This window comes from Ambystoma mexicanum, chromosome 8 (assembly GCF_040938575.1).
Source record: "Ambystoma mexicanum isolate Mex_15411 chromosome 8, UKY_AmexF1_1, whole genome shotgun sequence".
Lineage (NCBI taxonomy): Eukaryota > Metazoa > Chordata > Amphibia > Caudata > Ambystomatidae > Ambystoma > Ambystoma mexicanum.
This window is the reverse complement of record NC_090929.1, coordinates 1,638,148,159-1,638,162,137: the sequence shown is the minus strand read 5'-3', so window position 1 is coordinate 1,638,162,137 and position 13,979 is coordinate 1,638,148,159. Positions and strand designations below refer to the sequence as shown.

Sequence of the window (13,979 nt, the reverse complement as noted above, 5' to 3'; positions counted from 1 at the left end):
CCCAGTCTGTGACTAAAGGAATGAATATCCATTTACAACTGCGGGCAACTTTATCATTGTTGCCCGAGACAGTTTCATGCTTCAGCCCGACCATGTGAGCCACCCCTGCCCATTTCTTCCAATCTAAAAAAAAAAATTAAAAAAAAAATATATATATATTTTTTATATTTCATGCTGAGCTCTCAGGGCCCCCCAGGGATGCTCCCGCGGACCCCTGGGGGGTCGCGACCCACAGTTTGAATACCGCTGATGTAAAGGGTAGGATGCTAGGTCTGGCACCACAATCCAGTAGATTTTCTATTGTTGCGCCTTTGTGGCCATACATAGGTTACCCACATCTCCTACCTGAATTTTAGTCAGGCAAGCTGCACTGTTCCTGAGAAGGTGAAGCTGGAGTTCGTATGGACCACAATTTAAATGTCATCAGAGGAGATTTGGAAGGGGAAGCTACTTATTAGTGATAGAGGTCTAATGTAGCTTAGACATAAAAAAGGAGAGTTCTTGTTACACCAGAAGACATGGGGGAACAACTGAATATACATCAAAACAAGCCTCCTTCTGGAATTAGTTATATCACAATTAGAATTTAAGAAAGTGAATCAATCACTTATGTTTTCCATTCTCTAGGTCATAAAAAGACCTGTCTACAAGCAATTACGCAATAAATACGTTCCCAGACTACCACAGACTATTAGAGACACAATACATCAAAAAAGATTTGAAATGATACAGTCATGAAACAAATACAAGTTTTCTCATGAGTAAAGTCCGAATTCGAAACAGCATGTCAGGGAGCATGCTGGTCTTTGAGCTTTCACATTAACCAAAACAGTCCACTTCAGGTTTCCCAAATAAATTCAGTATTTTGTTTACACTGACCATCTGATTAGTGAACAGCCTGTCATGGACAAGATCAGAGAAAAATCCAATTGTTGCTTCCTGCACTTATCAATTAGGGGTCTAGCATCTTGGTCAAGAATTGTTGTACTAAAATGGGCCGTCAGGGCATAAGTCTCCCATAATAATTATTTTGACCTCCACTGTTTATGCTGCAATATACGGTTTGAGCCACAGGGACTGTGCTGTAGTTGTGGCACAATAGTCAACCAGTATTGGAACATCCATGGCATTGATAATATATTTGTTCAAATGATAAGCATGGGTCTGTGGTGTTTCTTGGCAGCACATGTATTCAGGGTAATGTTACAAATCCCACGGTCTCTTCACTGCTTCTGATGGGGTTCCCTTCCCCAAGTTTCAAAACATAATTCCAAACACAATATCTTGAGACTCTGTCCTCAAATCAATAAGCAGGTTAAACCTCAGGGTTCCCAAGATTCACTGTCACTATGTAGCAATATTTTACAGCTTTCTTAAAAGTCTGCGCCACACTTGCGCCCTCTAGATATGGTTGCTCTTAGCACAAGAATGTATTTACTGAAAATTGCAGTATATACATTTGTTAAGGTTTACCTCCAAAGTTACATTCATTCGGGAGTCCAATGTATATTTGGTAAAGTTCTCATTTTCAAAGTTCAGTGAGGATTGATTAAATTCAAAGCTTTATTTATCGGCAAATTAAACATATAAGATTTTATTTGTATTTTAATTTGCATTCACTTTTGAACTTGGCACACAATGAATTCAAAAGTTTAATTCATTTATAATCTTCATAGGTAAGTTTTCTTTCAGTTCGGTATTTCAAGTAATTAAATAAGTGTAAAAGCTCTTTACTCAATTTACTTCGTTGTTAGAAAAGGCTTCATTCATTTAATTTTGTTGTTACAAGTCTTTGTATATTGCCTTTGTAACGTGCCCCGCACTAGGAGACTTTCATAACCATTGAAAAAGGTTTAATTCCGTTGTAATAAGTCTTTGTAATGTGCCCAGACTTTCAAAAATGTGTCTTTATATCACGCAACCACTCCACTACAAAGTATTCTTACTTATTCAAAAGTTAGTGATGGTTCCACTCAGAGATCTTCGAAAACGTAGTTCAACATGCACGTGACCACTCCGATACAAAGTAATCCTCTGCGCAATATTTAAACACTCGCATACTGGGTTTCCTTTCAAATTGCAACTCACCAGTTGCGCCTTTTGTTGCTCCTGCAGCGCAGTTTTCTCGGCCTCTGATTCTCCGCCTCTGGGCTTCACCTTCTGCCCCTCAGGCACTCCTGGGTCAACTTCTGTCCTCAGGCGAACAAGCACTGTGAACTCCACAAAAAGGGATAGGCACAGCTCCCCTTATAGAGTGCTTGGTTCCATGGAGCCTCTGCTCCCTGGCTGCACTCCTTTCAAACACTGGCGTACCTCCTACCGCCAGCTCATCACTGCTTCCTTGGCCTCTCTGCTGCTGCTCCTCCATCAACGCCACAGCTTTTCTTGCCACTGCTCTCCCTTCTCTTGCTTTCGGCTGGGTCTTTTATGCACCTGTAGCCATTCAACAGGCTGCCAGTGTGAAAGCACAATTAGGCCTGCCTGGCCATCATTAAGGAGATATGCCTGACCTCTACTACCCAGCAGGCTTCTTCCTCGTTTATAGAGGTAAAAACACCTAGTCTTCATTACTGCCAGTTGCCTCTTCCTCGTCTCATTACTGTAAGTAGTTATATATGAGGAAGTTAAGGGAGTTGGCTTATAATACCCCATGAAGGAGGCAGAAGGGTTGGGTTGGTCATTAGTAGGAAAAGGGGGATACCATGTCTCTCCCAAGGGCATCCCACTCTCAGTACCCACCCCCAGGGTCAGGATTCAAAGGCGGAGGCCTTTCCCTGGCCACCTGCGTAGAGGACCCATGGGGAATAGGTGTGAGGATACCCTCAGGTTTCTGACAGGCCGCTTCCCGATGGATCACCTGGGGGTGGAACTCAGCGGGAGGATCTCATGGGAAGGGAGGACCCCACTGAGAGTAGTGACTATCTCGGGAGAGAGCAGTATCCCTTTAACCATCCCACCTTTCCCCCAAACCCTTCCAATTCAACACTACCCAATGTTCTTACGTGTTTTTGCAATATGTCTCAGGCAAGAACTACTTGGGACGACAAAGAGGCCGCGAGTAATGGAGGTCACTGAAAAGAACAAATATACGCGTTATAACCTTTGGAATAATCCTATTGGTCAGTTGTCATTCAAAGACAGCGAGAGAAGAGAAGGATGGCGTCTTTGTTGTCGGCTCGGCATGAGCCGGGAAAGTTCCCAAGTACGCGCAGGACAGCAAAGCAGAGAGGCCGACTTGTCCGAGGGAGAAATGCACTCTCAGAAGGCCTGTGACGAAGAAGGCAGAGCAGAGAAGTGAAACGTAGCCACCTGTGACCGAGGTCGCTAGAGTTCAAGGAAATTGCTGCCGAACTGCAGAAGAGACACATGGAAGACCGGGAAGATCTCAGTGAACCAGAAAAGCTGGTGAAGCTCCTGGCAAACCTGCTAACAGCTGGATGGTGATGGCCAACGCCCTCCAGGTACATGGGGGGCTGGTCCCAGGGATGGTGAGATCCAGAGAGTACTGGAGGCCGAAGCAGAGAACAGAGGAAATACTCACTGGTGCAGAGTGACCTAGTGAAAGGGGTCTGGGACCTATATTAGGAAGACATACCCCAACCAGTAACAAAGGGGAATACAAACTTTGCAGATGTAAGTGGCAATCACAGACCTTGGCAGTAGAGCAACCCAAGGATGTGGAATGTAGAGAGATTAGACAAAGAGAACGCTGTGAATGACAAAGTGAAAGGGGTCTGGGACCCACGCTGGGACAACACACCCCAACAGTAATAAAGAGGAATACAAACTTTACATATACAAGTGGTACTCACTGACCTTGGCAGGGGAGTAAACCAAGGCTGTTGGGTGAAGAGAACTATAGGATCAACCAGGTGAAGAGGGTCTAGGCTCCACGGGCAAGATCTGATGGCCCTGAACCGTATTGTTTGTTTGGAGCCTCTGCTCCTTTTCAAGATGGTGACCCTTATTGCAGCGACCTTGCTGAGGCTGCTTCAGTCACCCGACAAGCCTCCATCTGTGCTGGATACGCTCCCGCTGATTTAAATGACAATTATCAGCGGGCGTCGGCAGGCAAAGACGGCCCCCTGCAAGGCCCACTTTAAGGCTGTCGTCCTCCGTCTGGCTCTGTCCGGCTATGGAAGGCTCGAAAAAACTCTCACATCGGACTTATCTCGCCATCCATCTGATCCACTTTTACACACTGCAATTGAAACAGAAACCCTATATCGCTGCTTCTGGAAGCTGCTTTGTAAGTCCATCCCTACATTGCTAAACACTGCTAAACTGAATATCTGCATGGGTTCCAACTACGTCCTTTGAATCTCTATCGCTCGTTCCCCCAAGTTGCTCCTCCGGCCACACCAAATATATCGACCTTTGAACTGACCCACGTCGCCTGTCTCCACTTCCTATGAGCACTTCCGCGACATGATCTATTATATGTCTAGCCCCTGACATCACATTATGTGGCACTAAAATGTAATGTACCTACCCATCTTGATATCTCTTCCCTGCTCAAGCCCCCTGTAACAGGAGGCGCAGCTTCATTCGTAATAGGATGTTTCCTACCTGATTTGGCTTCATTATTTGCTTAAGCCCCTTACAACTTGAGACGCGGCTTTGTAATGTGATGCTCCTACCCGACTTGCCTTCATTAATTGCTTAAGCCCCCTGAAACATGAGGCACAGCTTTGTAATGTGATGCTCCTACCTGACTTGCCTTCATTAATTGCTTAAGCCCCCCTGAAACATGAGGCACAGCTTTCTAATGTGATGCCCCTACCTGACTTGCCTTCATTAATTGCTTAAGCCCCCGTAACATGAGGCGCAGCTTTGTAATGTGATGCTCCTACCTGACTTGCCTTCATTAATTGCTTAAGCCCCCGTAACATGAGGCACAGCTTTGTAATGTGATGCTCCTACCTGACTTGCCTTCATTAATTGCTTAAGCCCCCTGAAACATGAGGCGCAGCTTTGTAATGTGATGTTTCCCATCTGACTTGCCTTCATTAATTGCCTAAAGCCCCTGAAACATGAGGCACAACTTTGTAATGTGTGCTCCTTCCTGACTTGCGGTCATTAATTGCTCAAGCCCCCGGAAATAAGAGACGCAGCTTTGTAATGTGATGTTTCCCACCTGACTTGCCTTCATTAATTGCTTACGCCCCACGTAACATGAGGCACAGCTTTGTAATGTGATGTTTCCCACCCGATTTCCTACCACTGCACATGTTCCCCAATATGTTTCTTTTGGACTCACTATGTGGCCGTGGCCAATATACATCTTTTAGGCCCACTAGCCAGGGCCTTGGCCACTGGGCAGTGAGCACGGCCTTTGGCAGTGCCCACTGGATACTTTAAAACACTAACTTTCTTTCTAACTCACTTGCCATGGCCTCTGCGCAGGACCATTGGCCCCGGCCATTGGCTGTTTTTCCTTTAAAGGTCACCCCAATAGATTTCTTCCGCTCCCACTAGCCATGGCCTTCGTCTGTGGCCACTCTACATTGGACCCTGTGCAGAAAAGCCATCGCAGGGTAAGGCTGTGGTGTTGTTCAACGCAGAAGATGCTGCTAGTCGACATGTAATATGTTGCACCTATGTACACCTATGTACATGCATCCAGTTCTTTAAGAACCGAGGATCGGACTTGCTGCGACAAAGTCCTCGCAGTACAAGGCCCTGGTGTTGTGCGACGCAAGTATTAGGGGGCGAAGGGGCGCGCGCAGCACAGAGTGAGATAGTGCAGTGCAACCGTCGACCTCCAGTGTGAAACGTAAGAAAGGTGCGGAGAGGGGGAGCAGCCACTACTGCTCTCTACTAAACTTCACGGCCTTTGCACGCACTCCCACCTAACAGCCCGACATAACGTACTCCCTGTGCAATCCTAGGCTCTCCCCTTTCAGTGGTTAGCTGTACTTTGTGTTCTCTGTCTTTCTCTAGGTCCATCATTTGCAAATACTATTGCACTGTGATCTTGTGTTGTTTTAGGCCCCCCTCCCTCTCTCTAGGACCCCCCCTTAACTGTGGTTACTGTGATCCGTTTCTTTAATGCTCTCTCCCTCTCTCCAGGACCCCACACCCCCCTTACTGTGGTTACTGCTGTACTGTTCATCTGTGTCTTTTTTAGGTTCTCTTCCATTCTCTAGGACCCCACCCCATCGGGTGTACCATTTGCACTATTGGTGTTTACCTGCCTGCCCCTTCTGGGTGTTCCCTTCTATGTGACCCCCGGCCCACACCAATGTGCATCCTGCGCTGTGCAGCACGGACTGTGCTGCTCTTCCTCTCTCTCTCTCCTTCGCTCCCTCCTCCTACTTCTTCCTTGCACCCTCTATGGTGTTCTCCGTCTCCCCATCTTCTCTAACTGCTACTCCATCTGCGATCCTATCCTCACTAAGTCAGGAAGGAAGAAGTTGAAGAGGGACATCCTGCTCTCCAACCCAGCACTCCCTATCACAGATACCTACATCAGTGCTTCCTCCAGACAGACTCTTACCGACATCCTCTGTCGTTCCCTCTCCTTTCTCCTCCTCTCCCATTAATGGTGGCACTTGGTGGGAGGTCCTTCAACTCCTCCAAGACCATCATTAATGTCTATCTGAATGGCACCATCTTGGTCCAGGGCCCTCAGCCCAATGTCCTCCTTTTTGATAGGTGTCTCCTGCATCTTATTAACTTCCTTTCTTCTTCTGCTACTCCTACCAGCACCTCTCTGGCTGCTGTGCCACCACCTTCTGCCGCCACCTCACTGGCACCCTCCTCATCCTCTCTGGCTACCTTGCCATCTACTACCTCATCTGCCCACTCTGGGGCCCCTCTACCACCTCCGCAGGGCGTACCTCAAGCCTGTACTCCTCCACGGTCGTCTTTCAAATGTGGCACCCTGCTCCAAGTCGCTACTCTCAACTCTCGCTCTGCTGTCAAACACTCCTCTGACACTTGCTACATCCTTGAAGAAGTTGACCTGGATGTCCTCGTTCTCACCGAGACGTGGTTTACGGCCAGCTTGGTCACAAGTTTTGACACTGTCTTCCTGACAGCTACAATATTCTCTCTGAACCCAGAACCAACTGCCCCGGAGGAGGAGTACCGCTTATCTTTACGGAGTGGGTCCCTCCCTCTGTCATTCCTACGCAGGCCTACTCCTCCTTTGAATGCCTGTTCTTCAGGCTCTCTATCGCCCCTGGGCTCTCTCCAACTGTGGCCACCATCTACAGGCCACCTGGCCAGGTCGCCCTCTTCCTCTCAGAGTACGCTGACCTCTCCTCTTCTCTCCTTGCCTCTACCTCTCAACTTCTCCTTCTCAGAGACCTCAACATCAATCTGGATGCTTCTAATCCCTCCTCGGGGCTCTTCCTCAACCTCTGCGACACACTCTCTCTTTCCATTCTACCCCCTGGTCCGACACACTCTGCCGGGCACACCTTGGATGTTCTCATCCCCCTCTCGAACCCTCTGACCACTCCTCTCTCTTGGACTGACCACTTTCTGCTTTCCTCTCACCTGAAGCTCTCTGTTCCCCAGGCGAAGCCCACCCGAAGACTGCCAACTACCTTCTCGGTCATCTGGCCCATGAAGCATGTGTCAGTGGATGCCTTTGCCGCTACTTTCTCTGCTCCTCCCACACCTGTGGATGACTCACACTCTGACACAGCCTTCTCTAACCTGCATCTTTCTATCTCCAACACTCTGGATGTCCTTTCCCCTGTCATGAGAATCCGCCTGAAGCCTACCTCCAAATGCAACTCTTGGTATGGCTCCTATCTCACCATCCTGAAGCGCAAGTGTAGGGTGGCTGAGAGGAAGTGGAGGGCATCGGGCGCATCCTCTGACAAACTGGCCTGCTGCCTACTCCAAAGGCAATACAGACTCTCTGTCCAAGAAGAGAGCCCACATTCAAGCCTGCGTCTCTGCTGCCTCTAACGACACAGCCAAACTCTTTACAATTTGCAAGGAACTGGCCAAACCTTCTGCAATCTCCACCTCTCCTGTTCCCTCCCAGTCCCTCTGCACGGCTCTGGCTTCTGACTTCAACAATAAAACTCAGGAGATCCTGTCGTCTCTCTCCTCTTCCCCTCCCTCTTCTTCTCTGTCCCCCCCTCTGGCCACCTCTCCCTCTCCTCCTCAATGCTCCTCGTCCTCTCTGACCACTCCTGACCATGTTTCCAGACAAGTTCAATCTACGAATGTGTGGTCCAATTAGGTCCTCCTCTGCTCCTCCAGAATCATCAAGGACCACATTCACACCCTTGATCCAGCCTTGGCCAATTTCTGCAAACACTCTTTTGGCCCTGGAACTTTCGCCTCCCCCCTCAAGCACTCTCTTGTGCACCCCCTCTAGAAAAAGCCTTCGGCCAATCCTTCCTGTCCGGAAAACTACTGCAAAATCTCTGTCACTCCTTACTGGGCAAACTCCTAGAAAAGATGGCCTTACTCTCCACACTGAATCTGTTGGTTGTCTCCATGACCATCAGTTTGGCTTCAGAGCAGTCAGACGCACGGAAACTGCTCTCCTGAACGCCTGTGAAGATCTGATCACTAATCGTGATTCTAGTTTTCTATCTGTCCTCATCCTTCTTGAGCTTTCCTCTGCTTTTGACGCGGTCAATCATGCCATCCTTATCGATCGTCTCCTTGAGAACCTGGGCCCTGGCCTGGTTGACCCTCCGAGGTCCAACTTGTGTCCTTTCTCTCCACCACCACTCTCCCCTCATCTGGTGTTCCCCAGGGCTGTAACCTCTCATCCTGGCGCTTCAAGGTCTACTTGGGCCCTTTGGCCCACCTTATCTCTACCTTCTCCCCTAACTTTCAGTGTTATACGGATGATACTCCGCTCTCCTTCAGGCTCCCCTCAGCCTCCTCTCCTCTCTCGCATTCCTGACTGTCTATTCGCGATTCAGGAGTGGTGCGCCACCAATGATCTCGGTCATAATGTCAGTAAGACTGAGAACCTTCTCATTGGGACACCTGCACCCCGTGACATGTTGCCCCAGTAGGTTTTGTGGGGGTCCACTAGCCATGGCCTTTGAACTGAATAATACCTCGATGGGTCAGAACAGCAAGATCTCTTTTAGGCATTCCGTCACTTGGCACTAATGGATTAAAGGGAAACACGGACAAGGCACTTGCAGAATAAACATTAGAGTTGCTTTTTCATTTTAATTCTCTTACATTATACCACTCGTAAGATTGTTTTAGGGTAATATATAGCCTATTTTTATTTAAAACAGAATTTGGGCGACCAAAGTTGCCATGTGATTATAATCTGATCCTATGATAGTTGGCTGAATATTACAAGATGGACAAAGTCCCAAATGACCGATCAGGACATGGTGTGTGGGCATGCCAAGACTTTACATGATATATGACAATGTCTTCACTGACTCAACTAATTGGTGGTACAAACAAAACAAAAAAAAGAGACTGCACCTAGTAATATCTTTAGGATTAATCAAAAGAAACAACATCCCTTTGAAACGGTTAATGACTGGGCCTATTGTTAAGTATCCAGCTAAAGATTACTGGCATGCATACGCTAATGTGGAACTTTAAACACTGTATGTACTGAATGAAACCAGATTGAGCATTTGCGTAATGGATTCTCAAAATTATAAACGATGCAGAGTAGACTGGAACGTCTGGATCTATGAGAGCTGGAGGACTCAGAAACCTGAGCTGATGAATGTTCAACAATCTCGCATGTGCTCACTGAGCACATGCGAGATTGTTGAACATTCATCAGACCTCTGCCACATACTGAACTGGACAAAAGCCTACTTAAAGCTCAAGCGTTTCCCCTAAACATTGACAATTTCCTACTTTCATCTTGTTCAGCTCCACAACCAGCAGAACATGTAGGCTTTTACTAAAGAATAATGGTTCAAATTAAACAAGCAATTGATATGCAGGTAAACTCACCCCCAGGCCAGCTTTTTCTTCTTCCGAGCTTCTTGAGAGGCCAGGTCCTCTTGCTTCTTTATAACAAAATTCCGACAGGCAACAGCTTTGGTGATTTTCACACCCATCTGGAAACAGAAGATTAGCTTATCTCATAAAAGGTATGCATAACTTGCATAAGAAAAAGTGGCAAGGTGGAACAGACATCAGGGTGTCGAAATTGTAATCCGAAAAAAGGATTCTGCAGATTCTTTGCGACATAGAATGAAAATAGCATCTCACTTAGCTTGCAACTTCCACATTTTGCAGGTCATTATAGGTGTCGCTCACCTGTAGCTCTTTCCGCTCAAATCATGATAACTAGCTACTGATGAATGACACAACTCATCAATCACCATCAAAAAATATTAGGAGCCTAGCTATTATCATGCAGGTGTGTCTAACCAAGCGCGTCAAGTGACAGACACATTCTTCGTGGCCGTTTCTTATTTCACATGATATGATAGAGTGTGATAAGAGTTTGATTCAGCCCTTTGACTGATGCTTCAGCTTGCATGAATCCTTCAGCATGAAGGAGCAGTCTTACGAATTGAGCACGGTTTATTATTTCATAACAATCGAGTATAGCGATATGAGAAGTTGAACCTGTAAAATAATCTGAAAATCTCAACTGTGAAAAAAAACAAATGAAATGCATCACAGAAGTTTGTAGAAACCTTCAGAATCAATGAGTGCTTAAAAAAAATAATAACTGAACAGACCCTCCAACCAAGCATGTGAAACAGACCTACTGTACAGAAAAAACTGAACAGACCCCCCCCAGCCAAGCATGTGAAACTGACCTACTGTACAAAAAAAACTAAACAGACCCTCCCAGCCAAGCATGTTAAACAGACCTACTGTACAAAAAAAACTGAACAGATCCTCCAGCCAAGCATGTGAAACAGACCTACTGTACAGAAAAAACTGAACAGACCCTCCAACCAAGCATGTGAAACAGACCTACTGTACAGAAAAAACTGAACAGATCCTCCAGCCAAGCATGTGAAACTGACTTACTGTACAAAAAAAACTGAACAGACCCTCCAGCCAAGCATGTGAAACTGACCTACTGTACAAAAAAAACTGTACAGACCCTCCCAGCCAAGCATGTTAAACAGACCTACTGTACAAAAAAAACTAAACAGACCCTCCCAGCCAAGCATGTTAAACAGACCTACTGTACAAAAAAAATCTGAACAGACCCTTGAGCCAAGCATGTGAAGCAGACCTACTGTACAGAGATATATATATAGATATATAGATATATATATATATAGATATATATAGATATATGGGATACATTACTCACCGTAATCGTATTTCTGATGCTTGTATCTGCTTAGATTCACATGCTGTGCATAGGCCGACATCTAGTGGAAGCTGCGGAGTATTACAGTTTATTTTTCGAAGTCGAAAAATGGGCGTCGACACAGGGCGTGCCAGTAATACTATCCCTAGTGTGACGTCCCCTGTACCCATGATCCCTCACGCGTCTAGGATCCCCAGATTGTGTTTTTCCTGACATGAGGTAGCATGAGGAGTAGCGTGAGTACAGATAGTCCAAGCAGATAGACAGAAAGGTAAGACTACAAGCAACCATGCGCCTTCTCTCGGAGGGGAGGAAGGGTGGGTCGCATGTGAATCTAAGCAGATACAAGCATCAGAAATACGATTACGGTGAGTAATGTATCCCTTCTGAGGCTTGTGGAATCTGCTTAGATCACATGCTGTGCATAGATTAGCGAGCAGTACCAGAAGAAGGAGGTGGGATGTGAGAAGGGTCATGAGCAAACAGGTGTCTTAGAACCGCTTGTCCCACTTGTGTATCTGCCTTGGAATGAGTGTCAATGCAGTAATGCTGAGTAAAAGTGTGAATAGAGCTCCAAGTAGCTGCTTTGCAAATGGTGTCAAGGGGAACATTTGCAATGAAAGCCAGAGTGGCCCCAATGCCTCTGGTAGAGTGGGCCCTTGGCGTAAAAGGCAGAGTTTTTTCAGAAAGAGAGTAACACAGCTGTATACAGTTGATAATCCACTTTGAGATAGCGCCCTTAGAGACGCGATCCCCCTCTCTGCCTGTAGCTACGGAGACAAACAGTTGATCTGTTTTCCTTAGCGGTCTGGTTTTATTTACATAGTATAAGACCGCCCTACGCACATCTAGGGTGTGTAGTTTCACCTCAGCTGAGCTCTGTGGGTTTTGGAAGAAAGCCGGAAGCTCGATGGACTGGTTTACATGGAACTTGGATATGAATTTTGGTGAGAATCTAGGGTGTGTGCGTAAAACCAGTTTGTCCTTGTGGATAGTAAAGAAAGGATCTTGCACTGACAGAGCCTGAATTTCACTGACCCTTCTTATGGAGGTAATGGCTACTAAGAAGGCCGTTTTATAAGTCAGGTGTTTGAGACTACTTTTATGCATGGGTTTGAAGGGGGGCCCCATGAGCTTAGATAGCACCACATTGAGATCCCATCCTGGCGGTGGGTTCGAGATAGGAGGGTGAAGTCTCTTTACTCCTTCCATGAAGGCTTTAACCACTGGTACTTTCCACCACGAAACCTTGTTATGGGATGTGAGGTAGGCTGAGAGGGCTGCCAGGTGTACTTTCAGAGAGTTAAAAACCAACCCTGCATCCAGCAGGTGGAGCATGTATGTTACAACGTTGGAAGGAGTGCAATCAACCGGGTTGATTTGTTTACTCTGGCACCAGATAACGAATCTTTTCCACTTGTCAAAGTAACAGTGCCTTGTATTTGGTTTCCTAGACTCTTTTAGAATGTCCATACACCTCTGTGGTAATTTGAGATGTCCAAACTCTATGACTTCAGGAGCCATGCTGCTAGGTTCATAGAGTTGGGTTCCTGATGCACTGTTTGACCTTGTTGCTGGGACAGAAGGTTGTACCAGGCTGGGAGTCTGATGGGCTCGCATACCGCCATCCTGCGTAGGTGTGGAAACCATGGTTGTCTCGCCCACATGGGAGCAACTAGGATGAGCGTCATCGATTCCTTGTTCATCTTGTACACCACCTTCCTGATGAGGGGAGTTGGTGGGAAAGCGTACGCAAACATCCCTGACCAGTTTATCCACAGGGCATTCCCCTGGGAGTCCGGTTGTGGGAACCTGGATGCAAATCCTGGGCATTGTTTGTTTTCGCTTGTGGCGAATAGGTCTATAGTGGGGAAACCCCACTGAGAGAAGAGATCTTCTACTACGTCTTTGTGAAGGACCCACTCGTGTTCTTCTGGGAGGGAGTCTCTGCTTAGAGCATCCGCTAGGGAATTGAGCTCCCCTGGAACATGTTGCGATGACAGGAAGATGTTCCGTCTGAGTGCCCATATCCATATTTTCTGGGCAAGCTTGGACAGATTTGGCGAACGAGTCCCTCCTTGCTTGTTCAGATAGAACATGGCTGTCGTGCTGTCCGTCCTGATCTGCACCGACAAGTTTAGTAGATGGGGCTCGAACGCCTGCAGCGCTCGGAATACTGCCAGAAGCTCTAGCAGATTGATGTGGTTCTTGGCTACTGAGTGAGACCAGAGACCCTGAGCTGTGTGGTGGAGATGGTGAGCTCCCCACCCCGTCAGGCATGCATCTGTAGTCACCACTGCCTGTACTTCGGGATCGTAAAAGGGTTTCCCCTTTGCGAGATTCTCTCTTGTCCACCAGTGTAGGTTCTGTACGAGTGTTGGCGAAACGACCACTAGATCGTCCCACTGACCACTTGCCTGAGACCACTGTTTCGCCAACCATTCCTGCATGGGACGCATGCGCAGACGCGCGTGGGGGACCAGGTAAATGCATGACGCCATCATGCCGAGTAACCGCATAGCTTTGCGTACTGTTATCTGTTGACCTGACTGATAATGCGGAATTTGCAGAAGTATGTTCCGAATTCTTTCTTCCGAAGGGAAGGTCAATCCTTTCTGAGTATCTAGGATAGCTCCTAGAAACTGTTTTGAGGTGCTTGGCACCAGACTTGACTTTTTCTCGTTGATGGAGAAGCCTAATTCGTGGAGGAGGTCGATGGTCCTCTGAA

At 47.0% G+C, this 13,979-nt stretch overlaps 1 protein-coding gene across 1 annotated transcript in view; it reads right to left on the bottom strand.

Moving 5' to 3' along the window:
- Positions 1 to 13,979, bottom strand: part of FAM204A (family with sequence similarity 204 member A) — a 550,935-nt gene that overhangs the window by 43,554 nt on the left and 493,402 nt on the right. The window contains exon 6 of the mRNA XM_069611905.1: positions 9,922 to 10,028. Coding sequence (XP_069468006.1) covers positions 9,922 to 10,028 — 107 coding nt within the window. The remainder of the gene's footprint in view (positions 1 to 9,921; positions 10,029 to 13,979) is intronic.